This window comes from Oryza glaberrima, chromosome 6, assembly GCF_000147395.1.
Source record: "Oryza glaberrima chromosome 6, OglaRS2, whole genome shotgun sequence".
Taxonomy (NCBI): domain Eukaryota; kingdom Viridiplantae; phylum Streptophyta; class Magnoliopsida; order Poales; family Poaceae; genus Oryza; species Oryza glaberrima.
Window position 1 is genome coordinate 24841199 of NC_068331.1, and position 25566 is coordinate 24866764.

Consider the following 25566-nt stretch of genomic DNA (forward strand, 5'->3'; position numbering starts at 1 on the left):
TATTTTTTAAGAAAATTCTATAAAAAATTGTTTATAAAAAATCATATTAGTTTTTTTAAAAATAACTAATATATTGAATTAATAATGCGTTAATGTATACTTCATTTTGCGTGTCGGAGAGAACCCCTCCAAAACACCCTAAATGTTTGATGATGAGAGTATGACGTACATTAAATATGCGTGTCTAGTTGTATACACTCTTTTTAAAAGGCAATATAAATACAGACGCTATAACACGTACTCCTTGAATGCACATACTTATAAGATATGAACACCTTCAGAAGAGACTGAGCCGGCATATCTTAAAATTAACGAGGTCATTATATGTGTCTCGCTATTTACGGATACGTCGTCTATCACTTAAAAAGAATAACCGTAAATATATGAGTACCTATGTAAAATCTAGAAACTAAATTCGAGTGGGCTTGTTCCGTTATAAGGAATCTAACAGTTAAGGGCCAACAGTTAAACCATGTATACACTCTTTAATACGCAGAGGCCGCCTGATAGCATTGATTGTCATCACGCCATGGACGTCTTAACGGGATTAGTTTTTGATGGAGGAATGGCAATCAACACATGTATACTTTTGTTGCCTTATCTCTCTCTCTCTTCTTAATTTGTTGCATCTTACAACGAACGAATAAGCAACAGTTGCTTCTTGTATGTACAAGTTTCGACATCATAACAATCAATAAATCCTTGTCATTAACCGGACGACACGGTAATATCTCACACTTGATGACCAACTCCTGCAAGCTAAACAAACTTAAAATTTTTTTTAAAAAAAAAACTCACAAAAACAAAACCACTCAAATCAATTAATTCGATCGTCTACCGCTGTATATATATGCTTCTTGTGTACTCTGCTGTATCGAATTATCATTTGGTTCATCGATCCATGGAGAGAAATGTTTTCTTGTGTGTTCGATCGCTAGCTTAGCTATGGCGCCGGGCAGCCCATCTCGTCGCGTGCCTGGATGAAGACGATGGCGGCGGCGTAGTGCGCGAGCGCGCCGGCGATGACGAGCGCGTGGAAGATCTGGTGGCTGTGGCCGCACAGGTCGAACATGCCGGGGCGCCACCGCTCCGGGACGCGGGTGAGGTAGAACGCGGTGCCGGCGAGGTAGGACGCCGCCATGGCGCCCTCGTACGCCAGCGTCACGTTCCGGCGGGGCTCGTGCCAGTTGACGGCGACGGCGTGGGCGGCGGGGACGACGCCGGAGAGGCCCATGGCGACGAACAGCAGCGCGCGGTGGGCGCGGTACCTCGCCGCGCTCAGCCTGGGCGACATGAGCGCGTACACGGTGGCCACCCCGGCGGCGGTGATCGCCGACAGGTACACCACCTGCCACCGCGGTTCGCACTGGAAGATGTAGTAGATGGGCGGGAAGAAGGAGACGACGATCATGACGGCGATGCCGGTGTAGTCGAGGCGGATGAGGAACAGGTTGAGGCGGTGCGAGTGGCACGACAGGAGGTGGCACGCCGCGCTGCTCAGCAGGCAGAACATGGCGCCCGCGAGGAACACGAAGAACGGCCACCGCGTTGTCGCCGCCGCCGCCGCCGTCACCGGCCACGCCGCCGCCATGGCGCCGGCGCTCGACGCCGGGCTCGCCTGCATGAACGACGCCGCGCCCTGGCCAATGCATGGACACACACGCCAAACTCGATCAAACCATTGACGTGACACGACAGCTGATCGGACACCGATCATCATTGTAGCATATCACATCGAAGTATAATATGTCATTAAACATCTGAAAGCAATATACTCTCCAAATTAAAGCATATGCATTAGAATTTAGAAGACTGGGAACACCGAATTATTGCGACGACATTCGTTTCAACGCTTGAATAGAACATCTAACCATATTGGTGTCCGAACTCCGAACAAATTCATCTTCCTTATCTAAAAATTTCTATTTGGTTACCAAACACTGTTCTTTGGTCAAGAACAGTTGGGAAGCCATGACAAGCAATGAATTTAGCTAGCAAGTAATTAATTATGCAAAAAAATGAAGGTTTACTATGGTTGCCCAAAATTGTCTACCAACTAGTCTCAATCACAAAAAGAGAGGACAACTGTTACCATATGAGGATGGAAGAAGGTTTGGTATGAAAACACAAAGGGAAGGATCACACGCGATAAACTGCTACCACGTTCATGCAAATATCGCCTTGTATATGTGTCCCCAATGTTTGCCAATTTTAGTGACCCCTAACCTCTTAACCTCCCAAAATCTTCCCCTCAAGTCTCAAAATCTTCCCTTTGGTGGTTGCATGATGTATCTTGTCAATCTAGACATCCAAGGCACAAGGATCTCAAGAAGAAAAGATAACCCGCGGAGACACTGGAGTCGTGTCGTAGCGGGTAGACTTAATCATCACAATCACCAAGTCACAACCAAGTCCTATGAACACATCACCAAAGCTTAACATCTTGTGGTGAAGTGAAGTGGCCAACACTTAATCTAGGATTTGTCATGAATGGGCACCAGTAAAAGGGGACCTAATTTGGCAAGGTTCATCAGGTAAAGGTGAAAGCAATCAGAAGCCCCACCCAACACTTTGGCCCAGCTGCCATCCAAAAAGTCCAAATCATGCACATCTGAACAAACAGAAGGAAACAGGACAGTACTGAAAAGTGGAGCCACTCAAAGCTGCACAATGAATCTCCTAAGCATGTGGATCTAACCAGCCCAATAATATTACTGCAATCCAGTATTTTTTTTTCTTATCAGTAACTTCTACTTCTATCACAGGAATGAATGATTTCAGGAAATAGAAGCTTTACTCACAGAGAGGACATCTCCAATGTTGCTGGAGACATTTTCAGCAACCTTTGAGATTGGCCTGCAGTCAAATAGAAGTACAATTCTCAGAAAAAAAAAAGGGACAGACAGTGAACAGAATATTAAGCATGCAAAGCACATAGACATCTGAAATAAAAACTGCAACTTGTCATTTTCCAGGTTGTATGGAATTGGAGTGAATTTGTTGGTGAGATTTAATTTGTCGATACACAAGCAGCTAGATTTATCGAAACTCTCATGCTATCACTCAGCATAATTTGATTAACAAGAAACAAGTAGGATGTAGAATCCTATTCAGTGCCTTAAAACGTTAAAATATTCATCTCACAGCTACTGAAAAACTAAACTATTTCGTGCTACTAATTCCAGGACACATTAGCCAAGATTTTAACCAAACAAATTCCACTGAGGCTTTCACAAACTCACCAGGAGAGGTGTCCGATGAGATCAGCAACCTGGGGGAAGTACTGGCCAAGATGCAGGACGGTGAGGCCGAAGAACAGCACGAACCCAAGAAGATGCCTGAACAAACACCAAGAACACCCACACGATGAGCAGCAAGAACACAACACACAAAGCTGAACCAGAATCAAATTCAGAAAAATTCAGGTTGAAATCCATACGTCCAGATGTTGATGGTCTCGTTGTGCCAGGAGAAGAGGCTGAGGAGGGCATTGAGGATGGGCCACTCGGAGCGGTAGTAGTCGAGGATGAACTCGTTCTCCTTCATGTAGTCCGGCAGCTCGTGGTAGCTCACCAGCCTGCACTCCTTCCTCTTCTCCTCCCTCTTCTGCTGCTTCCTCTTCTTCTTGCTCCCTCCTCCCTTCGCCGGCGCCGCCGCCGCCGCCGGAGCAAGCTCATCATGGTAGGCGCTCTCCATGGTGGCCATGGCTGCCTCCTCTCCCATAACTTCTTGGCCTCTTCAGGGGAAAGGTTTGTGCAGTGCTTGGCTGGCTAGCTGTGGCACGGGGTTAAAAAGGGAAAGAGCCTAGGACACAGGAGATGGAGCAGCTTTCGCAAACAAGCCAAGAAAATGGTAGCTAGAGTGCAGTGCTATCCAAGTCAGTTTCTTTAATTTTCTTCTCAATGCAGCATGCAATATCAGCAAATAATGCCAATAAATTTGATGCTACAGCAATGAAATACTGAAATGGATTTTTTTTTGTAGAAATGGATATTGATGAGATGATGAGATTTGTAGGTGCAAATGGCGTGAGATTGTGTGTATTTTGGGTGAGAGTATACGCTGCGAGAGCAATGGAGAGGGGGGTTTTATTTGGTATGAGGTGGAAGAGGACAAATACAGGTAGAGTAGGAGGACAACCACATCAATACTGTTGCTAACAGGGCTTGGAAAAAGATACTACTACTACAGTGATGTATTTTTCTTCTATAAAAGTCCATGTCAAATACCAGTGAAATATTGATTAAATGCCTTTGGACACCTAACTCAAGAATTTCGATGTGTCTGCATTATTGCTAAGCATCAATATTGTTGAAATCATTTTTTATATAGCCTGAGGGTATTGGTTTATAGTTAACACTCTTAATAGTGGTATGTCATTTTTTACACAGTTTGACAGCAGTGGTGGATGCAATAATGGCGTAGCCAACAATAGGTTCAATGTAAAATATATATATACGATGATAACAGAGAAGAGGAGAAAAGAGATGGTGCGGCAGTGCATAAAAAAGGGAGCATAACTAGGTGTCAAAAAAAGTCTAGCAAGTTCATTATCACTTTCACCACACAACACATTTACGCTTACATGCATGTATGACTATGTGCATCTACGAGGTAGAGAGAATAAAGATATAAAACCTTTTCATTACAAAAATATGCCCCCCCAACATTATATTTGACGCTACACACAAACTTATGTCGATATTATATGACGTCAAATATTAATGATAGGAGGCGGTATATTTTCTTTCACCAAATAGTATAGCAAGCTCATTATCACTTTAACCACACCACGTATTTGCACTTACATGTATATATAATTGTGTACATTCACGGTGTAAAGAGACCAAAGATATAACACTCATTATAAAAGTATATTTACCCTCCCTTCCGTTGTTATATCTTTCCTCCATCTCATATAAAACCAATGGACATACTAAAATGTTTCCATATTAGTACTATAGGTTGAGGGAGGGAGTAGTAGAGGGTTTTTTTTTTTTCAAATTGACAGCATAAAGAAAGTGCTTTGAAATAGAATTAGGTAGCTGTTGTTTGCTCCGGGTCCATTTCTGAAGTTTTGACCCGTCTATGTTGTAGGTGTCAGCTGGCCATCCATCCCTCCATCTTCCCACCTGTCACAATAAATTCTTCAGCAATGGGCACTCTCGCAGTCCAGCAAGAAGCTGCAGGTTAATTTTCTCTCTGTGGCGTGCAGGCAACCGTTGAAAATTGAGGCTCTGATTGCTTCATTAGAGATAATGAAAGCTTTCTGAATTCAACTTCAGGGAGCTTCAGATTCAGATTAGTTGGGAAGCTCACAACCAACCTGAGCTAACCCAATCTTGTACTGTACTCGTACTGGTATAGAATGGCTGAGTTTCAGACTTTCAGTCTGCAGTCCGAGAGAGATGACTTGTCCGATTGACCGATTCGTCGTAGTACTTCACCGTTTTTTGCGCCTTACGAGGAAACGTGCAGGTTTGCATAGAATGATTGGTGAGTTAGCCATGAATGTGGCACTGAACAGGAGGGGTTACCAAAGCTGACGCAAGAGAATTGCTCTCGTTTTATTTTCTTAAATATATTTTTCAGTCGGTGTAGTTCGCTGGCTTTGGTTTGCAAGCACATCTCTTCTTCTTCTAGCCCATCTTGCCTAGTTGCATACTTGAATGATTTGCGTTATAGCTTCAAAATATTCCTTGAACGCAAATTTTGCTATAAGACATCTAAAGTTTGTATAATTTGTTGATAGATATAGTAAAACATGTGCCACGGCTGAAGAATATTCCTAAATTTGGTAGTTCGCAACATTTTTGATCCAATTGAAGAGAGATTCATAAAACAGATGAGAATGCCCCCGCAGCAACAAGCTTCTAACATGGTGTTGGAAGATAATTTGGAAATTATGCAACCATAAATCTTCCATCAAACCGAAGTATGTTCCATCATCACTCCAGCGTCAGCTGAAGTATATTCCATCATTGCTCCAACGTCAAGTTAGAAACTTTTGGCTCTAAGGGCTTTATCATCTTTTTGAAATTTTTGTCTCTTCAATTGGGTTGAAAGTATCCCCTAACAAATTACCAACTTTTTGGAGTGTCCTCTAACCTTGACATTTTTTACGATGTCCACCAAACAATTACACAAATTCTGAGTGTCTTGTGGCAAAATTTGTCTTCCTAAAAAACAATTATTCTCTCTTATAATAAATATTTTATGTTTAGGGGCAATATTTTTTTATATTTCTAACAATTATAATAGTCTTTTTCAAGGAAAATCTAAGTATACCATTTTTTAAAAAAAAACACAAGCATTTAAAATTTTTATGGAATTTTTTAACTGGAAGGAGTATTTCTTCTAAATGTTGTGTAAATGTCAGCTAGTTGATATGAAGGTGTCAGCAAAAACATAGCAGTTATTTTGAAACTATAAGTTCTCCATGTATTAATTGGACAGAAATCTGCAGTCTGACCAGAAAAGAAAAAGGCAATTGGGGCAACCCCCATTTTAATTTTTTGAAGTCTGACCTCTCGCCGACCGAACAGGAACCTTTTTCGCAGATTTAAATTCAATTAGACATTACGCAAAAAAGATGCGACATTACGCAAAAAAGACGCGACTTTGACTAGATATTGTTCAAGATGAGCAGACGTATCACAATCCCCTGAGAGCAAGTATAATAGTAGACTACAAGCCGGCTAAATGCTGAGGTGGAGGAGAGAAGAGAGGAGAGAGAGGAGAAGCGGGCTGTAAACTTATAGCCGACTTGGACACAAGAACCAAGAAACTCTGTGAGAGAGATAAGTGTGCCCTGTATTTATTGTAAAGAGCTAACTATTATATGGGTAAGCTAAGAGAAGACTATACAGAAACTTATAGCTAACAGGTCGGCTGTATTACTGCCTTGCTCTGATAAGCTGATACGGATGGCCAACCATAAACCGATAACCAATACCCAAAACCAATCGCCCCAACTGTCCTAAAGTTTTCTGGCAACAAGTATAAGTTAGCATCAACAATAACAAACTCTTCTTTTAGCAAAATCAAAACAAAATTAAGAGCATTAAAAATTGGTTAGTTCACATAAAGATCAAATCTTCAATTAATTGGTTAGTTCACATAAAGATCAAATCTTCAATCTTCGCCTTTTGGCTTATCAACTGTGGCTAAAATTTAATTTTATAGTTGATTTTAAGGGTTTTTATTATAATTTATTTTAACACAAATATAAAAGTTTTACTCATAAATTATTCTTTAATTACTGATAAGCATTTTACGGTTTATCAGTTGTATGCGAAACGATCAGACTTTAAACTAAAGATGGAAGATAGTGTGAAAAGAAGTTGAAGAAAACATGGCTTAATTGTTGCAGCTACTACACCAAACTACAGCTGCGTTGAGTACAACTCACATTGACCAATGATATTAATCAGGATAAATATAGGCATTTTATACGAAGTCGGAGTTGGCGTCTGCGTTATAGTTGCCACAATAACTACATAACCACCAGCAACATATGGACATGGAAATCAATGCTATAAACACAAGACACGCTGTTTCTCAGTAAAAAAGAAGTTAGAAACTGTTATGGCAGGTAAACATCAACTAGATGGTAGTACTAATCTTTGGCCATCCAAGGACAAACAACAAAAATGCATTGATCTCAACAAAACTTTGGATATATAGAATGAACCATCGTGTCAAACAATACTTACACGAAAGCTAGGCAGCCCTCCTGGAGTAAACATAGTAAAGAAGGGCTGCCAGGGCCATATGGTCCACCCAGCAGTAAACACACAACATAAGCTTCCACTTCAAAAAAAGGGGAATTGCAAGCTTGGCCAAGAATTGTAGTGATTTTGGAAGCTTTTCTTGCTGAATTAATGCTTCCTTAACATGTTTTTCATTATCAACATTGTAACCAATTTCTTTTGTCCGTATTCCTGGATGGAATCGATTTTTACTCCAAAATTGCCACATACCAAAATCTCAATGGGATGAGATTTCGGAATGCTATTCACAGCTCAAGGACCACACACATAAACTACATGACTTACATGGCAAAATCGGCATCTCCATCAAGTATGGAAATGCTAGTGTTTGTTTGCTGTCTTTGTATCGTCCACTGGTTTTCTTCATATATTAATGATAAACAGATGGGGGCTTGGTGTCACTGTGCCCGTATATCCAGTTGTTTCAGAGCAGACCTCATGTCATCAGTGCCATAACCCTCAATTCCAATGATGTTTGGGCTATCAAGTGCAACAACATCTTGTAAAGGATACCGCCTAACAGAATGGATTCTATTTGCAGATGTGTTGAATTCACCCTTAAGGATGACCGTCTTATGAAGACCTCCAAACAATTCTTCGTAATCGGAATCACCAGTTTCACCAACAAGAACCACCACATTTTGCAACTCTATGCCCCAGCGAACAGATAAGTACCTAGAACAGAATTTTGTCAACATGGAGAGCACACATATATGCTGCTAGGCTAGGTGCAAATGGGAATTGAATATAAAAAACTATTTAACAAGCCCATGAGCGAAAAGTTACTACTGTTGCTTGCTAATTTGGTCTAACAGCATCTCATACACATTCCTTTTTCCTAAAAGATACTCCCTCCGTCCCAAAATATAAGGTACTTTGCTTAGATGGAACATATCCTAGTAATATGAATATAGACAGACTAGAATGTGTCCCATCCAGTCAAAATACCTTATATTTTGGGAAAGAGGGAGTAGGAAGCCATGGAAACTTGAATTTCAGTGGTCTGTAAAATTGGAGTTCTCAAACAAAGACTTGGAATATAGTCTTTCCTCACCCAAGAGGCCAAGAAATATACCTAATCCTCTATGGAAAAGTATTGATCGTAACCCACACAAAAAAGATCAGACAGGCAAAACTGCCCCACATTTTGAGCCAAGTTCAGAAAAAATGTTAACCACAACAATACTGGTACATCAGAACATGTTAAGAACAGAAGAGATAAATGAATGAGGAAAATAAGAAAATCAAACAAACCTTAGAGCCTTAGACCGTGATGCGTGGATTGGAATTACAGATAGTCTGGTAGCACCATGGTTATACAGAGCGTGACAACGGAGTGACTGAATTCTCATCAACTTTTGCAGCTCCTTTAAAGGAGGTAACTACAATTCATAAACAAACAACAATTAAGAAAAACCTTGCATCTAACAAGCTATAAAACAATATACCTAAACCCTTTTTAGAAAAGGATGCACTTGAGCAGTTCACAGAATATATAAAGAAATACAATTCCAACCAAATATCATGAACTCTGGAAGGAAAAGGCTTACATGATTTGGATTGACCACTTTAAATGCAAGACAGTATGTTGAAGAGTGCTCTGGATCTTCGAAGATAACTTGTTTTTCAATCCTCCCTCTTCTTTCTACCACGGAAGAAGCCCACTTCACTAGATATTTCCTTAAACCTTCTCCTCCCCAATGATACTCTATATGTGATTGGTAACTACGATCTAATGCAAATGTAACACGGGAGTTGCTTGGTGTATCACCAGTACATGAAGGATAATACAAATCACTTCCACTATTGCATATGAAAGCATGGAAATCAGTAGGAAGCATGCCAGCAGACATTAATAGAGAATGTATCTCCCCTATTGTCAGGGAAGTCGACAACACAAAACCTGTCGATCCTGACAAATTTTCTTTACGTGCAGCCTCGATAGAATTTCTGACAATGCGAATCAGATCTTCCTTACTGACAGAATCTACAGCAATAACAGTGACATGCTTCCTTCCCTTAATAGGTGCCTTAATCCGGTCTTCATTGCTTGCAAAAGCAGGATGCCTTGGGCCAAGAGTTGATATCCTTGACAAGTAATTCTTGCAATGTTCAGGCCAAGAAAACTGATGTATATTTTTCAGCCCATTCTCTCGGCATTTTGACCAAAGTTGTTTTTCAGAAAGGAGTTTATAGAGTGCATCTGCAATTGCATGCTGATCATGGGGATCAACAAGGAGACCATTGTCCAGCACCTGCATACATCCATGGAAAAGACATGGTGATCTTCATCCCAGCTAGTAGTTGATAATACTTTCCTAGGTAAAAAATATCTAAGTTTAACAAAGGCACAATAAATATGCTCAGATACCTGGTGAATTTCAACAGGAGCTCCATTTTTTGTTGCAATTACAGGCAAACCATGCATGGCAGCCTGCTCACGAAAATAGCAGATTGGTGTTAATTAGATACAAAATTCAGTAATGGAAGCAAGCTGAATTTAGATACAATGATAATGACCTCTATCAAGGTGACACCGAACTGTTCAAAGTAAGGCACATTTACAAAAGCACCCTGCAGATGTTCAATGGATGATCAGCGTCAATATAACCGGTACAGGAAATTGCTAAAGAAGTACTGTAAATCCTACAAACATTACAAATCTTTGCTATAAGATTTTGACTTCAAAGAAACAGATACTGAATCCTTCAGCCATTTGAACAACTTAATTTATTGGTCACAAGTTTTCTACTTCAAGTGCTAGACATTCAAAGCAAAGATAAGAATGCCATCACCAATGAATATCTTTTGTTCAGACATAACACACCTTTGTTCTCACTGCTAAACGGTAAATATCAGGAACTTCCGAGTGTTTGTGACGCTTTGGGTATGCCACTTGACCATACAAATCATATTCATCAATCAATGTAAGTACTGATGTCAAAACAGCTGCACTCATATTATGCATCTTGGAAATAGCCTCACGGTTTCCCATTATCAATGTCTGCAACGCAACATCATAAGTTAGTACTAATTAAATATAAGGACGTTTCAGATTAATAGCAGCAATCAAACTTAATGCATAATAAGTATGATATTGAAATTAAGACATCAAAATGCAGTTTTGTCTTACTAGATTAGCAAGCTCCCTCAGTGGTCGGCACTCACCAAACGCCTTCACAAGAGTAGTAATATTCTTTTCAGGATAAGGGCGAGCAACTGCCAGAATCATAGGTTTCCTAGGGTTTGTAAAGAACCGCATTATCTGCCACCCATACAAATTATTAGTGCATAAAGTTAAAACTGCAGGATAAACATGAATAAGCAAATAAATGTTCTCAAATATTAAATGTGCAAACTACTAAGTTTTATTCTAAAGAAAATATTAGGTGAACTAGTAGGTGGGATCTTGCATGTATGAATCTAAAAAAGAAAAGAAAAAATGACCTCGGACCAAATAGATGGATCTTCAGAGGCTGGGGATGGACCGTCTTCCTCACCATCCATATCGAAGTCATGAATCATATGGCCAAATTCAACACCTGGGGGAATGATCTGCAGAACAAGGAACAGGGAACTAATGCACATTAAACCTCTACAGCAGATTATAACAGCAAATTACCCAATTATGAAAATAATTGTGCAGTAGTTACCATTGACTATTTTCGGAGTGAAAAAAGAAAAGATTATGATGCATAAGTATACTCACAACCATACGAGGCATATAGCGACCATAGCAGTTAGCACCACGCTTGACTCTTGCACGGAGTTTCCTTGCAAGTATGACCTCAAAACCGTCATACAAATTCCATTGCTCTTCTATCTCTTGCCTAGTGCTTGCTATAACTATTTCAGATGCATCAAGAGCCAACTCCTCTGCCTCAATTCTACACATTATTTTGTATGTCATGTTTATTTGCTCCCTTGTCTGTCTCCCTTGCTTGAGAAGCTCTTCCAACTTATCTTTCCCAAGAAAATGCCCTGTAAAGACCATGGGAACATTAAGTGCTCCTGACAGTAGAGCAGCAGCAACTCCTGCACTAGCATAATGACCATGAATCACAGCAGGCCACGCCGGATGCCCACAGCTGATTTCTTCACCTATGGCCCTTGACATCTTCACTATATGACTGAGGGCGCCATCAACAAATTCTTGAATGAAAGGCCAGAGATGTTCCTTAGCTAGATATTTGTCTTTTGGTCCAAATGGTATTCGGATGATATATGCACCACTATTCTCTCCTCTTTCCTGCTTAAAATTCTTGAAGCTTGTTGATGCCAAAGGTTCCACTGGTTCACCATAGCTACGATCAAAATTTGGCGCTAAGATCTGTCTTGTAAAAAGATCAACCCGGTAAACTCCAGGACATGAGCTCAATGCTTTAGCAAGTTCCACAACATACTTGACCTATGCAATGACACAACAGATGCATAAAGAATTATTTCCATACAGATTCTTCGTGTTGGTGGACCTTATGTAAGACAGAATAAAGATAATAGCTAACCACCACTTGACTACAGGATAAAGCTAGATTGTATAGCTGTTCAAGTTGGATAACGGAATGCATATCTCATATAAGCACATGCAACAAACAATACCTGTCCGCCAGTATCTGAATCACGGCCAAGCTCCATGTTCTCACCACGGACCAGGCCATGAAGGCTGCAGTATTAATACATCATAAAGGAATTATAAGGCCAATACATGTGAACATACATATCAACAAACCTGCAAATTTCATCATATATCAAAGTGCGAAATAGGAGAAAGAGGTATTATCACTAATTCTGAGTCTAAGGGATTGATTATCAGTTGTACACTAAATTTGCAATGTTGATTTCCTCTAGGTCATTTTTTAGCTATGTCATGTTTGCATTTTATGTAAATAGCAGCTCAGTGCATATGAATTGATTGCAAACAGGGTTTTACGTGTACCAAGAACCTACACTGCACATTGACTTAAAAGGATACAATATGATGATATTAAAGAAACTACTGTGTACCTGATCAACACTATGTACAGCTTGTCAACTGAACTGATCCTAGGTGTGTTCCCAGTTGTGCTGTCACCATAGGCAACAGAAGGATCACCAGCATCCTCTCCCTTCTCACCTTCAAAGAGATCTTCCGACATATCTGAAGTAGTCTCAACCCGTGGCCTCTCTGTCTCTAGACGGCGTTTCAACAAGCGATTGGCTTCCTCCTTCTCCAACTGAGCATGAAAATACTTCAGAAATAAACAAATGCACAAAAACGGAAGAGGTACAAAACTTAGGAACTGAAATTGGAAAGGGAAACTTTGCTTTTTGAGGACCAACATGGATTACATATTAGAAGTGAAAGAAACATCAGCGCTCAGTGCAAATATTCCTATATAAAATGTAATATATCTAATGTACCTCAAAGGTGTCAAAAGGTGAAAGTTTTGGGAATACATGTAAAAATCTGACAACTTGAGATGGCACAATTAAAAAATGGCAATTTTATTTTCTTTAAATGATGGAACAATTCAAACCTCAGGACAATGCATCAATCAACTGATTAGTACAAGAAATAGGTGGTGTGAGAGCATGCCATGTGCAAACAACATATGGACTAGACAATAGCAATAAGACTACTGATATATGTCACTAGTTCATTATGTACAATGGTTGATATAGAAGGCTCTTCTGTAAGAAAAATAGTTCCACCGAAGTTAGAAGTTATCCAGCATGTTAGATGAATGAAACAAATTGAAAACCAAAAGACAAGTAAATGATCAACAAGTGAGCATACGACTTTTAGTGATGTATCACATTTTTATTTTTATTTTTTGAAACACATCACATTTTCCTCCCGTTGGTATGACCTTTGAGCATCTAAATATTGACATAAGAAACAATCTGGTATTGTTTCGATCAACTGTACTGTACGCACCTTATTGCCGCTCTAGTTCTAATGTGAATCTTACTTGGCTACATATTCCAATTTATTCAATCAAAGACCCACACTTGCAAGAGTCAACAGCTCACTTGATTACTGTCATGGATGAGGTGGATGAGAAATCAACATAAGTTGTAAGGTACATGCACACTGAGTGATCACCCATGCCCCAGTGTTGCCACAAACGCGTCCAATAAAGTCATCAACATTATCATTTGTATGTGTTCTTTCTTTGCCAAGCCTCAGTGCAATCAAAATGCAAATTAGAGGAAAAATAAGAGAAGCCAAATAATGGGTTTGCAGGAGGTGTCAATAGAACTGTGCAGTTTTGCTTGCTTGAATGTGGATAGCAATGATGACCAGAAGCAGAGGATAATGGGAGGGTTTCTGAATGCAGACCGTTTTGATCAAGACTGGCTTTGTCTATGTCACCTTCAACAAAATAAGACACTACCTCAAGCTTTCTAAAGATTCAAAGGATGGAACAAAGTGGTAGAACTAAATATGGAAGTAAAAATGTCATACCTGAGCAAAAGAAATCAGAATGTGTGTGTTTGCTGTGCAAAATGAAGGGAAAAAACAGGGGACCTATGGTAAAATCTTCTCTTCTGATAAAATGCATGTTCTGGATATTTTTGATGACTCACATCGCACTCCTCTCAAACCCTGAGGTTCAGTACACGATTCTCTGTGTCATTCTCTGCTTGGAACAAAGGTACTTTCATGAATGTATCAGGAAGCATTTGTATAAAAAGTTGTATTGGTGAACACCACGTGATCTACTCTGCAGTCTGTAGTAGGTAGTAACTGGCTTGAGTGCGCATTACACAATTACTACAGATTTCACTAAAAAAGCAGATAGTTCCCTTATCAGCGAAACTTATACAGTCTACTCCAACAATGGAGAACATATACTTTGGCTCCATTGATCCAACTAGATCTATGGCACTCCAACACTGGTCTTCGACCTTCTCTCTCACTGCATTTTGTCATCTATTTCACGCGTAGAAAGCAAACAAAACTAAACTGCATTTGAAAGATTGCCCAGTAGAAAGCTTCAGTGCATCCTATTTGACTGTGGTGTCTATGCAACCAATATGTAATGACTATTTGTCGCAATCCCTGCTAGCTTCTTCTGCAGGGTACCAGCATCCAACAAACTAAGAGAGTAACCAGACAGAGAGAGATGGAAAGAGCTGGAGTCCATATAATGGTGAATGGTGACAGCGAATTTAGCATATTATCCAACAGCACACGCAATTATATATAGCCGTGCCATGTTGTCCCAGCACAATTCGAAACTGATAGGGGCCGAGAATCTACCTAGCATTGCAGGTACGCAGTAATGCTACTACATTTATGTCAGAACTCTCATGCCATTTCCTCAGCAAATTCGTAGAGGAGACGGGAAAGAGATCAATGAGCATTCCGTTAACGCATTCCCTCGAACAGATCCATGTGCTCTCTCAAATGCAACGTATACCAAGATCAATCCAGCCCTAAGTCCTTCCTACGCGGAATATCACACTAAATCAAACCACATCTCCACTAAACCAGAACAATCCCGGAACCCAAATGGAAACGGCAGACAGGATTTTACCAACGCTCCCCCCACCCAATCACAAAACCGAAGAACTTGTGCTACGGAGAAGACGCAACGAACCAAAAACAAAAACAAAAAAAAAAAAGAAGGGCACATACACACACCTCCTTCTTCTTCCTGGCGAGGTTCCAGATCCTCCACGTCATGTTCTCCAGCCTCGTGTTCTTCTCCTGCGGGCTCCGCATCGCGTTCGCCTGCGCCGACACCACGCCTCCCGTTCAACACACAGATCGGGGGTAAAAACAAAAAAAACAAAAAAAAAACATCCGCAAATTCACGCGCGGCGAGCCGGGCGATTCGCTCGCGGCGCGCGTGAGCGGAGGGAGAGGAGAGGCAGGACCGCGGCGCGGACGTACGCGGAGCCATGTCTTGTAGAGGTCGGTCTCGTCGTAGCCGGTGATGACCTCCTCGACGAAGTACCGCGCGGGGGAGAAGTGGCCGCGCTCGCGGAGGAGGAGCGAGGGGCGGTCCCCCGCTCCGCCTCCCCCACCCACCGCCGAGGCCGAGGCCGAGGCGGCGGCGCCCTTGCCGGCGTCGAGGATGGCATCCAGGTAGCTGTTGATCCAGTTGTCGTTGCCGTACATCGCGCCCGCCCGCGCGCGCGGGGGCCCCCCGCCGGCGGCGAGGCGGAGGCGGTTGCTGCCGCTGCCGCCGCCGCCGGCGAAATCGAGAGGAGGCGAGGCGACGAGGGGTGGGCGTGGGCGTGTGTGTGGGGCGAAGTGGTGGCAAATAAATAAATAAAAAAAGAAAAGGGAAGAGGTGGCGATGCGAAATAAATAGCGAAAAATGGAATCGAAAATGGAAATAATAAATGGGACGTGGTTATTGCCCCCCAACCGCAGTTGGCCACTTGGGTTTTTGTCCGATGTTAACCGTTGGATTTTGATCTAACGGTCAGGAACTTGTCTCGTGTGTCTTTTTCTCCTTGCTTACATGTGAGGGTTGGATCCAAAACCTTGAAAATGTTTTGTTTAAATTCAGACTAATTTAAAGTGAATCCAAAAACCTTAAAGAAAACTCGTGTAGGAGTTCATGGCTTTTACGATATTGTAATAAAATTAGAAAGGTTTTTAGTATAACTTTTGTCGTTTGTCAGAGTATAATATGGTATGTTATTAGCCACGATGGTTACAAGTGAGTGTTTGTCCGGTTTTTGATTGGTTTTTCAACTTTTGCATTGCATTTATTTTAAAACAATTATAATATGCCATGCATTAATTATTGAAATCATTTCTCCTAAAAAAATGATGTGTTATTTGGACAGCTTGTTTGATTGACTAGGTGAGCATTCATTTATATGTACAGCCTCATGGTCTATTGCCTGCTTTATAGGCCATGGCATTTGCTTTGATACCATTAATTTTGTTCTAGATATGTGTGTGTTTAATTAACACTAACCATGATCCACCTTCTCACTCACCTGATGCTCTAAAAGTTCTATAACCACATGGCACTGGAATCTTTCTCCTAGCTTATGTGGACAGATTTGGAAAGTTTCCAGTTCCAGATTTCCAGGTAAGACATAATAATACATTTTTTTTCACCTGTTCTATAGGACTGTTGGAGCAGCATCTTTTACTTTCTCACCTGTTCCATTTTTTCCTTCTCCATGGCAATTGAATTTGACCTTTAGGGCAACCCTGCCTTGAATTAAGAAAAGGGAAAGAGCTCAAATAAGAGTCTAATTTGTAGACCAGATAATACTATTGTTCAAGAGTCTTGGTCAACTATGGATTAGTACTCCCATATCATAGTATATGGAATAATGCGAGGTTGTTAGCTTGATAGCGATAAGTTTGGTCTTTCATGGCTTCAAAGAACACAATTCTATTCGGTCTAGATGCTAAGAATGTCTTAAAGCTACGTCTTTAAGCAAATGTTTTCGGATGTTAAAGTAACATTGCACACATCACCCACCATTTTTGAACTAAGGGCAATGCGTTCGGCCTAATGCTGATTATGATAAGTCACACAAAAAAAATATTTTGAGGACGAAACTTTCATACATATTTTCTTAGCCCGAGTTTAGATCCAAAGTTTTTCTTCAAACTTCTAACTTTTCCATCACATCAAAACTTTCCTACACACATAAACTTTCAAATTTTCCGTCACATCGTTCCAATTTCAACCAAACTTTCAATTTTGGCGTGAACTAAACACACCCTTAGTGATTTAAAAGCCAATAACGATGAAAAATAAACTACGATGAAAAAAAATCTTAAAATTAACTTTTAATTTAAACTTTAGCAACGGCTTATAAGCTGTGGGACATATAATGGCAACCGTAGTTCGCCGCAGGTTTCCCGTATGTGTATTCTCAACGGGGCTTGGTGATAAAAGGGGATAACCTTGTAAGCTCACTGGCTCGTCATAGTGGAGTGGGTATGCTATAGCGATGGTTTTTAATTATGTCAGTTGTATTATTTGTTTTTGTTGCACATAGTAAGATTTTTGCCATGAGTTAATATTATTTGAAGTGAACAAATTTTACGAAAAATATAGCATTTTCAACACGAAACAAATATTGTTACGTGCTTCAATAAATATTTCTAGCATAAAAATAGATTCAATGGAACTAAAATTGGCATATTACTACATGTTTATATGAATTTGTTAAAATTTAAAGAAATTTGACTTAAAAAAATTATTTGAACCGGATAAAGTATGTTTCCATGTAGGCTCTAGAATATGGTCCAATAAACCAACATGTCTAAATATGGTCCAGAACCATATATATTTCCTTACAATAAAGTTTCTCATCACCATGAACAAAAAAAAAAAAAAGGAAAGGAAAGAAAGAAAGGCACTTCAAATCTGCTTCCATAAGACCATAACAAATATACAATTCCTAGAGACCCAGAGAACAAGACTTCTAGAGAAAGAAACAAAAATTTGGCGCCAAGGAAGTGGCGGAGAGAAACGGCAAACCCAAGAGCCCCACACACCAGTGGACACAACACACAAAGGGAAAGCCACAGCCAGCCGTCGCCGTCGCCGTCGCCGTCGCGTCGCCACTCCTCCTCCTCTTCCTCTTCTCTCTCTCTCTCTCTCTCTCTCTCTCTCTCGCTTTAGATATTCCCCCAATATGCCATTGTTTACCAGCCAACTTGGAGTTGCAAAAGCCAGTAGCGCTATAGCTCGGTCTCCATCCGGTGTCACCCACCGTCTCCGACCCTTCCCTTCTCTCCTTGCCTTTTCCTGTGTGCCAAGCGACGCGTCATTGGTTGGTTGGTTTTGCTGGTTTGGCCAGCTTGTTGATTAGCGCTAATCTGCTAACCCCCCACCTCTAATTAGTATCATTTGCCGCTGACCTAGCCATGTGCAGCAGCGACAGCATCAGCGGCAGATTAGTTTAATTATGGGTAATCTACTGCTGATCTTATCCCCTAAACCGAATATTACAGCAGTCGTTAGGCTTAGGAAGGGCTTGTAGATTACTTATATAGTAGATTGGTTGGTTAATCTTGGGATGGTAGATATGTTTTTTTTGAACGGAAGATGGTAGATATGTGATCTAGTACGTCTCGAGCTTAATTTGTTAGTTAAGTGTGTGCGCGGCAGTTGGAGCTTTGGCTAGCTCTTGAGTAGAACTTTCTTTTTTTTAGTAGAACTTTCTTTAATTTTTGTTTCTGCCAATGGGTGTTCGCGATGGGATTCTCCTAACGTGTGGTACGTACTGTTCGTGGCATTGCTTGTAAAACACGAAGTAGGTCAGGTGCTTTTGAATTATTTTTTTGAAGTGTGGGGAAGATTCGATCCAACGGTTTGGCATAGGTCTTTGGATTAAAAGTTGAAGCTAATTTTGAATATATTTTTCCTAAAAATAATTCAAAAGAGAGCCAGGCAGGCAATGGAAGTGGCGAAGGAACACCTAACATTAATAATCCTCAGACCAAAGTTAAAATTTAAACCAGCTTCGGATTTTAAGCCAAAACCGTGCCAGGCATATTTTGATTTGTCCTTTTTAACGCCTGATGATTTGGACAAGTCGATGGAAATGGAAGATGGTCAACCCGTCAGATGACTAACGGAGAAATGTTTTTTTGCTCAGCTGAAAATCGCGAATTAATTAGAGACGTTGAAACTTAGTAATTGAAAGCTACAGGTCGATTAGGAATAGGATCATGCAAATATTATCGATTCCTCGTAATAAAGGCAACGGCAACGAGGAGGTTATGCCTTCGAGGGATTGGGCCAGCTCGGCGCCTCCGAATGGTTCAGTTGACCTAACGATTCTTATCGCCACAGGACACGTCCATGTCAGGATCAGGTTCAGAGGAGAGAACGGAATTTTCTTTTTTTTTTTTCGTCACCCGTCCTTGTCTTAATCACCTATACTTGGAAAATAGCATGATGTCACAAATTGAAAAAAATGCGCCCCGTTTAACTTTTGAGATTTGTTAACTTGTGTTCGTTTCTGGGTTAAGCTGCCATGGTTTAACAGATAGTGTGACGTTTAGATGGAAAATTCTAGCTATATGCGCCCTTCAGTCCCTGTAAGACCTTATTTAATGTCGAGATACATAGTTAGAAATAAGATCTTTTACGAACAGAGGGCAGCTAATACTGCAATCTCGGTTCACAACCCTTTGAAACTTTATTGAAGATACTGTCACATTGCGAAACTGTCGCTGGCTGTGAAATGCTACATGTGTACAGCACTAATCATCTGCTGATCGGATTGTCTTCATCATACAATACAGTGCTCAATAATAGTAACCCCACAAACCTGTGCATGGTTCCTTTACATGAGAGCCGAGAGCCTCTGCCTCACTCGGTCGAGGCTCAAGACCAAAGGGCAACAGAGCTATTCCGCCACCGTTTCAGAAAGTCTGCGATGCAGTGTTCTGAAAGATCAACTCCTAGAACACGGATATCAAGTCCTCAATTTGATCCAAGTGAAAATGCTTCTTCTTCAGCCTCCTGCGGCGAGTGTTGCTTGCCCTGCCAAACAATGTCCTTTTTAATCAGCTATCTAGGCAACAAAAACTAGAAATAAGAGTGAAGGTCTGCATATCACTAGCTTCAGTCAGACTTTGTAATGTGATCATTTCTAGTAAAAGAAATTGGGGCCTTTACAGGCTCTAGTTCAAAGAAAAAAAATCACTAGCTTCAGTGAGCATTACGAACAGGGGCAACCAATGAGCGTTGTGAACAATTGAAGCGTTATCGATCACTGCACTCACCAATACTGGTTGTGAAACACCACATTGTCCGCAGGTACATGCTTCCCATCATCGTTTCTATTCCACTGGTAGATAGCATGAGTCCTGTTTTTCAGTTGCAAGATCGAATGACCATAACTAGCCTCCCTGAATGCAGAGTAGTCTGGCTGTGGATCACTGAACCTGCAACACCGTGATTTTGAACAATGAGTGAACCGTAGGAGTGCGTAAACAACAATATTACAAATAGTATGTTTTCCGCTATAAATTCATTTGCCTTTACCTTGAAGCAAGCCCTTCCTGGTTGCCTCCATCACCAACTGTTATGTACACAGGAGCAGATTTGTCTGGCACAGGATATCGATTACCCGATGTTATGTTGTAGTTGATGTTAGAGATACGATACTGCAAACATAGACATATAGAAAGGTACTTACGAGGAAACAAAAATCAAAGTTCAGAGCTCTTCGACTATAAATGAAATAACAGGCTAGCATAATTTCTTCTGGTCAATTCTCAAAATATAACTTTACGAGATTCAGACCAAATTCAGCTCTTTTTTTTTTAATATCAAAGAAGCTTGTGCCAAAGAATTAAGTAAATATTTACCGATCTCTCATAAGCATGCACGTGCCCTGCAAATACCAAGTCAACCTTGTACTTCACAAACCATTTCTCAAAAGCAGCCCTCATACTCTCACCCTCCATGTAATGTGCTTCATTGCTGTTGTACATGGGAGAATGCATGAGAACAATAAGCCAAGGAGTCTTCTCTCTATCCACATGCTTCAATTCATACTTCAACCAGGTCCATTGAGGAGTGTATTTTACTGGTAAACATCAGAGATAAGCTTATAAGGCATACAACAAAATATTCAATGAAAAGAATCATCCAACTATCAAATCATACATGCATCACATAATCACTTCTAAATATAGTAGATGATGGTCAGGATATTACGCCAATGAAAAAAAGATACTAGTAGATCTGCACTCATTCAAGGGAGCATCCATGCCTGTCCCCACACAATGTTACAGGTTTCAAACAGCTGGAACGTGGAACCTTGCATTATTAGTAGTTTCAAACTTTCAATCAAACCAGAGAAGACTTTATGTTTCTATCCATCCGCATCAGAGATAAAGAATATCGTCATACTCACATTTGGATCAGTAAGAAGACAAGAAGACAGTAACACGATAATTTCTTTTGTCTAAGAAGTGCTACTTTTGCCCCTCCTTGACTTGGAATTTTGAACTACGTGAAGCACTTGGAACTCCCAAGTCACTATCACCACCACAGCCGCCACCACTAAATCTGGTGGTTTGTACAGACTTAATGGCATATACAAAACAAAGCAAGTCAGAGAAAGGATCTTTATCTTACCGAATGGAGAATAGCTAGAAAGCACAATGATATGAGCAGATGCACGTCTGACTGCATACCACATAGGAGAACTGCTCTTTGATGCCAAATATGGAGTGTGACATCTATGCAGATATGGCTTAAATGTAGAAGTTTCTCCCTGAAAACATAAATACGAATGCGGTCAGGGTTAAAGAAAGACAACTATGTCAGCTAGTTAAAATGCTCAGGTGGAACTGCAGTGTTATTCTGAACAATGGATAAGTTATTACTCCCTCAGTCCCATTTTAAGTGCAATCATGAGTTTCCGCGTCCAACTTTGATCGTCCGCCTTATTTGAAATTTTTTTATAATTAGTATTTTTGTTGTTATGAGATGATAAAACATGAATAATATTTTACTTGTGACTTATGGTTTTTAATTTTTTCAAAAAAATTTCAAATAAGACGGACGATCAAAGTTGGCGCGGAAAACCATGGCTGCACTTAAAATGGGACGGACGGAGTAGCTTATAAGCACAGATCCTTGTCAGTGTGTAAATCCACGTACAGCCAGCTATAAGAAAAAATAAACTAATACAAAGATCTATAGATCACATATCTATTTTCTTCAGTATTATTTGCCTGTAATTGTCCTCTTCTGAACATGCTAAAGCAAGGAAAATTCCAAAAAAGTTGGGAGTTTACAAAATGTCGAGAAATCACTACTTCCAATCAGAGGAATATGTGGTAAAAAAAAACAACTGGTGTATAGATGAGAAGAATGTTAACTTACCAGATCAGGCCTGTATTCAATTTCATGGTTACCAGCGCTCCAAATCCATGGTTGATAAGCGGTACTACGTTCCACAAGCCGCCCCCAAGAATCCCAACGAACACCGTCATTATGTTGATATCTATCAGCATATGACAAATCCCCAACAAATAAAACAGTTTGACCTTCGGTTTTCTCATAATGTTGAAGGGTTGAGAGGGAATTAAATGTCTGCCCCAGATCACCTAGCAAAGCACAGCCAGAAGACTTTAGTATCAACAAGCTCGGACACTATAACCATATCTTGACATAGTGGTTCTTTCCATGAAGTCATTGATCCCCATTTTTTCCGTTCATGTATTCCCTTATCCTAAAGCTAGGATGTTTGACAAGAACAGAGGATGTGTTTCCAGTCCTTCTGATAGTATAATCTTGTTGAGATCTATCTTATATGACTCATGCAACCTAGGTAAAATCCTAGAAGAGATGTTGCAGAGATCCAAAGTAATTCGATGACACATGCTGTTAACGAAAAAATACTTGAGAAAAAAAAAGACGAACCAATTATGCCAAATGTGTATGATGCATCTGGATCAATTGCTGGAGGAGTTTCAAACCAAAATTCTCGAGCTGAATCTCCACTTCCAATCTTATAATAATATTTGGTGTTATACTGCAAAACAATATAGTAATTTTATATATTTACAATTTTAAATTGGAACTAACAACAAAATAATGTGCACACAGAGTATTTTGTTAATGCATCATACTAGAACAGTGGAACTATTCCACAGAACTAAGAAAGTGTGTGAAAATAATTTGTGCAGGTGAGCATCGTGTTTCAACATGATAACCTTACTCAATTGAAATTTGACGAAGAAAAGTTCTCTGGCAAATCAAATTCGTGCATAATAACTCTAAGTTTACAGCTAAAGTAGATCATTATGGAATTATAAGTGAGAAGGTTGTGTGATAGTTACTTAGAATATGTCTAAGCTGTTTACAAAGGAAACATGATGTTGTAGGTTATTCTATTTTAGTATTTTGCATGGGTAAACATAATGTTGGACAAATATTTCTACAATTGTATGCAAGTATAAAATGCAAAGCCTAAACGATATGAAGAAAATGAAGTCTAGTACCTCAAGACCATCAACAAGGCAATGGTGAATATATCCAGATTTATAGTCGTAAAAGGTATAATTTGTTACTGTTCCTTCCGCTCTCTGATCATACTGGTGCTCATTTTTACCATAGAGCACCTCACTTGTCCCAGGTTCTGCTACAGTAACCCATGATACTATAGCAGCTTTTCCATTATAGTCACCTTGAGTGATATGAACCTGGCAGCAGACCAATCAATTAAAACACCGTCGATTCATTGCAATGAACTGATCTGGCAGAAGAGTTTAGATACCTGCTGTGGCGCATTGTAGCCGTTTGGAACCGCAAACCATTCGCTTTCTAGAGGTATATCAGTCGATGGGTACTCCGTACGCACGTAAGAGCTCGTGCGGCCACAGGAGACGCCATTGACAAGGCACAGAAGAACATGTAACAGTAACAACGCAAATCTCCAGCCCATCACTGATGCAGAACACTACCGATCCCCGTTTTGAACCTGTTACATGTTCAATTGAGACCAAAACAAACACCTATGAGATATTGAGATTCATACGAGTATGACCACAGAAAATACTCGAAATGAGGGATTAAACGTTTTTTTAAAAAAATAAAAAAATTGTGCACATGAATCAGCCACATGGCTATGGTGTGTCGTCCTGGACCTCCCTGGTACAACCAGCAGAGATTCGTACAGAATAAACACGAACAGCTATGGCGCTGTACTACCAGAGGGCACCCAATCCAAGCACACCCCAAGTTCGGATGGATCTTCAATCCACGCCTCGCGCCCGCTCACCAAGCGAAGCGCGGAGGAGGAAGAAACGAATACCTGATTCGAACCACCCGAGACGGACGCGCCGGTGGAATGGGGGCCGCGCCGCCGCGCCGCCTCGCCGGCGAAGACGACGGAGAGGATGGCGAGCGGGAGAGAAGCCCACCACCCACCAGCGGAGGCGAGGAGTGAAGGCGGCGTAGCAAAGCTGACACCTCACGGAAGCAAACTCTGTAGTACAAGTATACCGCACGGCTCGTCTACTACGGTGGTGGCGAGAAAATGGAGGAGAAAGCGTAGGATCGCAGAGGATCTACTGATTCGAAGTCGAGACGAGGAGGAGGATGATTCGAAGCGAAGCTGGAAAAAGGGTGGGAGGATTCGCTTACCGTGCAGGGGAGGGGATCGTCTCGCGCTGGGTTGGGGACGGAGACAGAGAGAGAGGATCATGTTTGGTGTTACGAGACGGCTGTTAGTTGGGACCTTTCCTACTTAGCGCATAATTAATTAAATATTAGTTATTTTTTTAGAAAAATAGATTAATATAAATTTTATAAAACAACTTTCTTATATATTTTTTAAAAAATATATTACTTAACGGTTTGAAAAACGTGTGCGCAGAAAGAAGAGAGATGGGTTGAAAAATATATAACATAGTAGTGTGATCGGTAGTATCTTCATTTTTCAGTTCGAGTTGCTAGTTTTCCTCGTTTGCGAGATGGGTTGGATGGATGGTTTTGTTTTTGTGGTTGTTGATGGTTTTGTACCGGACACACTGAAATATCTGTTACTACTTCCGTCCTTGAAAGTAGTAGCAATTAATTATCGTTTTAAAATCATTTAGCTCAAAAGATGTCTAATTTATAATTTTAGAATTAAATTTCTATAATCATATTATTTTATCGGTTGTGTGTCAATCTCTTATCTTTAAAGTTTTGATGTATTACTAATTTCTTTACGAAATCACTCGAATAGTTTTCCTATGTAATCAACTTGTAGCAGTGTATTAACTTAAGATTTCAATAGATATTTATAAAATTATGGCAGGCATTAGTTACTGTTGTTTGGTTGGTATACTGAGGTTGTCAAT

General features: G+C 40.4%; 3 protein-coding genes across 5 annotated transcripts; all 3 read right to left on the reverse strand.

Moving 5' to 3' along the window:
• Window positions 1–587: 587 nt before the first annotated feature.
• Window positions 588–4040, reverse strand: LOC127778067 (heptahelical transmembrane protein ADIPOR1). Its single transcript, XM_052304711.1, has 4 exons — window positions 3440–4040; window positions 3243–3338; window positions 2802–2856; window positions 588–1639 (listed from the first exon to the last, which is right to left on the reverse strand). Exons 1-4 carry the CDS (start codon window positions 3721–3723, stop codon window positions 944–946), a joined length of 1131 nt encoding a protein of 376 aa, XP_052160671.1. The 5' UTR covers window positions 3724–4040; the 3' UTR covers window positions 588–943.
• Window positions 4041–7657: 3617 nt separating this feature from the next.
• Window positions 7658–16003, reverse strand: LOC127776284 (probable sucrose-phosphate synthase 3). 2 transcript variants are annotated; one of them, XM_052302643.1, is made up of 13 exons: window positions 15655–16003; window positions 15397–15492; window positions 12777–12985; window positions 12372–12435; window positions 11482–12180; window positions 11220–11327; window positions 10906–11037; window positions 10600–10776; window positions 10293–10346; window positions 10144–10206; window positions 9323–10027; window positions 9027–9154; window positions 7658–8447 (listed from the first exon to the last, which is right to left on the reverse strand). In XM_052302643.1, the coding sequence occupies exons 1-13, from the start codon at window positions 15880–15882 to the stop codon at window positions 8171–8173; spliced, it is 2940 nt and encodes a 979-aa protein (XP_052158603.1). In that variant the 5' UTR covers window positions 15883–16003; the 3' UTR covers window positions 7658–8170. The 2 variants fall into 2 exon arrangements, with proteins under 2 accessions (XP_052158603.1, XP_052158604.1); XM_052302644.1 differs by having other exon boundaries at window positions 15403–15492; window positions 15655–16002.
• A 3836-nt stretch (window positions 16004–19839) lies between these two features.
• Window positions 19840–24953, reverse strand: LOC127777269 (phosphoenolpyruvate phosphatase). 2 transcript variants are annotated; one of them, XM_052303844.1, is made up of 10 exons: window positions 24866–24953; window positions 23997–24200; window positions 23722–23922; window positions 23141–23252; window positions 22601–22824; window positions 21848–21986; window positions 21073–21293; window positions 20747–20868; window positions 20485–20646; window positions 19840–20242 (listed from the first exon to the last, which is right to left on the reverse strand). In XM_052303844.1, the coding sequence occupies exons 2-10, from the start codon at window positions 24162–24164 to the stop codon at window positions 20161–20163; spliced, it is 1431 nt and encodes a 476-aa protein (XP_052159804.1). In that variant the 5' UTR covers window positions 24165–24200; window positions 24866–24953; the 3' UTR covers window positions 19840–20160. The 2 variants fall into 2 exon arrangements, with proteins under 2 accessions (XP_052159804.1, XP_052159803.1); XM_052303843.1 differs by lacking the exon at window positions 24866–24953 and adding an exon at window positions 24534–24859.
• Window positions 24954–25566: the final 613 nt, after the last annotated feature.

What these genes read in the sequence shown, in the direction of transcription:
- LOC127778067 (XM_052304711.1), bottom strand. Translation starts at nt 3,723, where the DNA reads ATGGGAGAGGAGGCAGCCATGGCCACCATGGAGAGCGCCTACCATGAT. An exon ending in GAGACCATCAACATCTGGAC is followed by an intron (nt 3,339 to 3,439) that starts GTATGGATTTCA and finishes GTGTTTGTTCAG; the next exon opens with GCATCTTCTTGGGTTCGTGC. An exon ending in ACATTGGAGATGTCCTCTCT is followed by an intron (nt 1,640 to 2,801) that starts GTGAGTAAAGCT and finishes TGCATTGGCCAG; the next exon opens with GGCGCGGCGTCGTTCATGCA.
- LOC127776284 (XM_052302643.1), bottom strand. Translation starts at nt 15,882, where the DNA reads ATGTACGGCAACGACAACTGGATCAACAGCTACCTGGATGCCATCCTC. An exon ending in TCTACAAGACATGGCTCCGC is followed by an intron (nt 15,493 to 15,654) that starts GTACGTCCGCGC and finishes GTGTCGGCGCAG; the next exon opens with GCGAACGCGATGCGGAGCCC. An exon ending in CTGTACATAGTGTTGATCAG is followed by an intron (nt 12,436 to 12,776) that starts GTACACAGTAGT and finishes TTAATACTGCAG; the next exon opens with CCTTCATGGCCTGGTCCGTG.
- LOC127777269 (XM_052303844.1), bottom strand. Translation starts at nt 24,164, where the DNA reads ATGGGCTGGAGATTTGCGTTGTTACTGTTACATGTTCTTCTGTGCCTT. An exon ending in GCCTTGTTGATGGTCTTGAG is followed by an intron (nt 23,253 to 23,721) that starts GTACTAGACTTC and finishes ATTGTTTTGCAG; the next exon opens with TATAACACCAAATATTATTA. An exon ending in GTGTTTCACAACCAGTATTG is followed by an intron (nt 20,243 to 20,484) that starts GTGAGTGCAGTG and finishes ATTGTTTGGCAG; the next exon opens with GGCAAGCAACACTCGCCGCA.